Source organism: Mchenga conophoros, linkage group LG3 (genome assembly GCF_057382185.1).
Source record: "Mchenga conophoros isolate Kocher_MC1m ecotype Shallow Benthic linkage group LG3, M_conophoros_male_GT1.1, whole genome shotgun sequence".
NCBI classification, from domain to species: Eukaryota; Metazoa; Chordata; class Actinopteri; order Cichliformes; family Cichlidae; genus Mchenga; species Mchenga conophoros.
The window spans coordinates 37587966-37591714 of record NC_140528.1 but is presented as its reverse complement, the minus strand read 5'-3'; the positions used below and the strand labels follow the sequence as shown (position 1 = coordinate 37591714).

Sequence of the window (3749 nt, the reverse complement as noted above, 5' to 3'; positions counted from 1 at the left end):
AACTGTCACACATTCATTTTACAGGAAAATAATGGAAACATACTGAAACTCAAGACACATAAGTTCAGTAACTTAAACGTTACTGTACAAAGCAGTCTTACTGCAAGTACACCTACCTGTTTTCCTCCCTGAAGGTTCTGATGATGGAGGCAACAGTGAAGCGACTCAAATTTGGTTGTACTCGTTGCCCAGCCTCCCTCATAGTCATCCCATGGACAAGGACATGGTCAACTAAAGTGGCTCGAATTTCATACGAGACTGACTGTCTTCATGCCCTTGCTCTTCCCCTTCCTTGTCGCCGTCGTTCTCCACCTCCACCTCCTTCACCACGTCCTCCTCCTCCTCCACCTCTCCCTCCTCCTCCACCACCTTCCTGTTGTCCTAGACCACCTCCTCCTCCTCTTCCACCATGTCCTCCTCTTTCACCATGTCATGTCCTCTTCCTCCACCACGTCCTCCTCCTTCACCACGTCCTCTTCCTCCACCACGTCCTCCTCCTTCAACACGTCCTCTTTCTCCACCACGTCCTCTTCCTTTGCATCTCTTTGGATCCATTGTTTCAAACCTGAATGAGCTGACTTTGGCCGTTTTATCTATCCATCGCAGGTTCTGATTGGTGTGTGCTAAATTTTGACTCCTAGTGTTTCCACCTGGTTAATTGTGTGCTAATTGAGCTCAAGCTATGCTGACTTAAGTTAACATTATTGCATGCTAGTGCTTTCTAAATGACTACATGGTGTAAGCACTGTAAAATGTAGGGATTTGCAGTAACAGTTCACCAAATTTGAGTTATGTGTCAAAGCAGGGAATAGTGTTTATAGTTCAGGGAAATGGGTGAGCTTTTTGAACAATAGCGTTACGGTTTTGAAATTTTAGTTTAGAGGCCTGGTTATAGTGTTTAAGCAATCGAGAAAAACTGTAATACACTGAAATCTCATTTGTGTCATGAAGAAAGTCTTTAATCAAACAGAATTCAAAGATCAGAAACATTTCATATATGGAGTTAAACATGAATCATTGTTTCAACAACATATTTATTGTTGTCATAAACAGACAAGAAGACAACAACAAACTGCTCCTCCCATTCAACACATGTCAGTCCATATCCCAGCAAACTAAATCATCTCCATTTACACAATTCTAGTTTGGGGAGTCATTCAGTGAGAAACAGTGAAATGATTTTCCATGTGAAAAGGTGGACAGCAGAAACAGAAAGAAACAGTGAAACTAAAAGAGAAACAAAGAGCTTTGGAACAACGAGGCAGCAGGAGGACAGCTGCAGTTTAACAGCTTCAACTCACTGACAGGAAACAACATTAGAAACATCATCATCCTCAACTCATCTGCTGCACTGACACTGACACCTTCAACGGACACACCTTCACTTTACCACCATCATCAGTGCTAATGTATGGAAACATCCTGTGAGTGAAAGTGTGTGTGAAGGTGTGTATGTGTGAGTTAGTATCAGGATCAGAGAACGACAGCTTTCCTCTGTTCCAGTCCAGATTCACTCTGATCCTCTGGAGCTTCTTCTGGACTGGGAGAGCAGTGACAGCTGATGGTGAGTGTGTGTAGTAAATACCTTCATGGAAAAATATTGTCCATAATCCAGACAGTATGACTCCCTTCCTCTGCACAGACTCTGCTGACACACCCAGTACCCACCATGTACTGTCTCCAACCTCAACATCCCACCTGTGAGTCCCTGAGTTAAAGCCCTCAGAGCCCAGGACAGAGCAGTAATAATCAATCCTCTCTGGATTATCAGGAAGCTGCTGCCTCTCTCCTCCTCTCACACTGGTCAGATCTTCAGACAGGATGAGTTTTGGATTTGCAGTGTTTGGGTCCAGAATGAGAGGAGTGTAGGAGACCATGTCCTTCATGTTGTTCCAGATGTTGAAGGTCAGGTTGCCCAGGTGTTTGGCCTGGTCTATCAGAGCTCCTGCGGGCAGCTGTGGATCATCCAGCAGGGGGCAGCGCTGGACTCTTTCCACTGCAGCCTTGTAGTTGTGCAGGAATGAGACGTCTTCAGCTCTCAGCTCCTCCTCTGTGGCTCTGACTGTGTCTGAAAGAGCTGCTATCTCTCTGCTCAGAGCCTCCATCTTCTCCTTCATCATCCCACTCTTCTGCTCCTCTTCCTCCCTCAGTGCAGCCAGCCTGGCCTCCTCTTCCTCTGCTAGAAACTGCTGAAGCTTCTTAAACTGCTGCTTAATCTGCCTCTCTGTGTGTCGGGCCTGGACCTTAATGTGTTCTGCTGTTTGATCAAACTTCACTTGAACTTCTTCACAAACCTTTAACTTCTTCTTTAAGGGCTCCAGAGTTTCCTGAAGTTCCTTCTTGTGTTGTTGTGCAGCTTCATCGATGGGTCTGAATCTGTGATTGGTGTGTTTTTCTGAGTCTCTGCAGATGTGACACACTGGCTGCTGATGGTCCAGACAGAAGAGTCTGAGTTTTTCAGAGTGCAGACTGCAGAGAGCCTCTGAAGCTCTCTGATCTCTCTCCTGTAAGAACGACTCACACAGGTTCTTTAAAGCCAGATTTAAAGGTGGATCAGACTTTGAAGATCTTCTCTTACAAACTGGACACTCGTGTGTTGGTCTCTCTATCCACCATCTCTTCAGACAGTCTTTACAGAAGCTGTGGCTACATGACAGAAGAACAGGATCTCTGAAGACCTCCTGACAGACCGGACAGCAGAGATCCTCCTCTGATCTGGAAGCCATTGAGTCTGTGAGTGAAGCTGAAAACAGCAGACAGGAAGTACAGTCAGTCCTGGCTCCCCTCCCTCCTCTACCACCTTCACTGAAACTTCCTTTGAGTCGTGTTTTTGCTCAAACTCACATTCAGTGTGTGGAGCGTCAGCAGCTTGAAGCAGCAGTGTTGGAGTTTTCCACTTTTCTCTCCTGTAGCTGGACTCACTCAGAGGAAGCTGCTAGTTTGGTCTGAGCTCAGTCTGATCGTCTGTGCGTCTCTCTGCACTGAGGACGAAGAACTTTCTGTTTCCTGGTTTGTCACATTTGAGTGACGTGAGGGGAGGAGACAATGTTGCTGTTTGACTTTTAACTAAGGTGTGTTTCAATCCTGCCTGCAGCTCAAAAGCTGTAAAAGAGGTTTTGTGTCTTTTCACCTCCACAGGTCACAACATGAAACCTGTTGTGAAGGTTATAAAATAAAGTGTCACTCGGTGGTGCAGCTGTTTGTCAGCTTCTATTTTAGACTTTGTTCTGGTTCTTCTTCAGGTTCCCAGCAGTGGGAGTGTAATGCAGTCACACACACACAGGTGGTGTTCAGGTGGATTCACTTAGTTACAGACAGTGGTGTTATTTCCTGTAACTAAGGGTGTGTTTCACTCCAAAGTTCAGACATTAACCTGCCAGAAGTTGTAAAAGTTACTAATAAAGAGCTTTTCTCTCATTTCACATGTTGTCCACAATCTCCTCGTGATTACCTCTGGAAAGCCCCGTGGCACAGCTCTCCATCCAGTGCAGCTTTATGGTCATTGCTGTGGTTCCAGAATCTTCTCATGATGACCAGTAGGTCCCCAAACAGCATGACCTTTGACCTCAACCCCTGCCTGGGCTGTCAGCTATGGTCCCTACTTCTCGCTGGGTCTCTGAAGATTTCTCAGGAGATTCCACCCTTGGGATCATTTCTTCCAGCAATGCTCTGCTGCACCTGCATCTCCTCACTAGAGGAAAAACTTCTATTTGGAAAACATGTCAACCATCATCAAACCAAAATTTCCT

General features: G+C 45.7%; 1 protein-coding gene across 1 annotated transcript; it reads right to left on the bottom strand.

Annotated features, from left to right (window-relative positions):
• Positions 1–1147: 1147 nt before the first annotated feature.
• On the bottom strand, positions 1148–2738 carry LOC146578502 (nuclear factor 7, ovary-like). The gene has a single exon (XM_085268775.1). It carries the CDS (start codon positions 2724–2726, stop codon positions 1335–1337), a length of 1392 nt encoding a protein of 463 aa, XP_085124901.1. The 5' UTR covers positions 2727–2738; the 3' UTR covers positions 1148–1334.
• Between the last annotated feature and the right edge of the window lie 1011 nt (positions 2739–3749).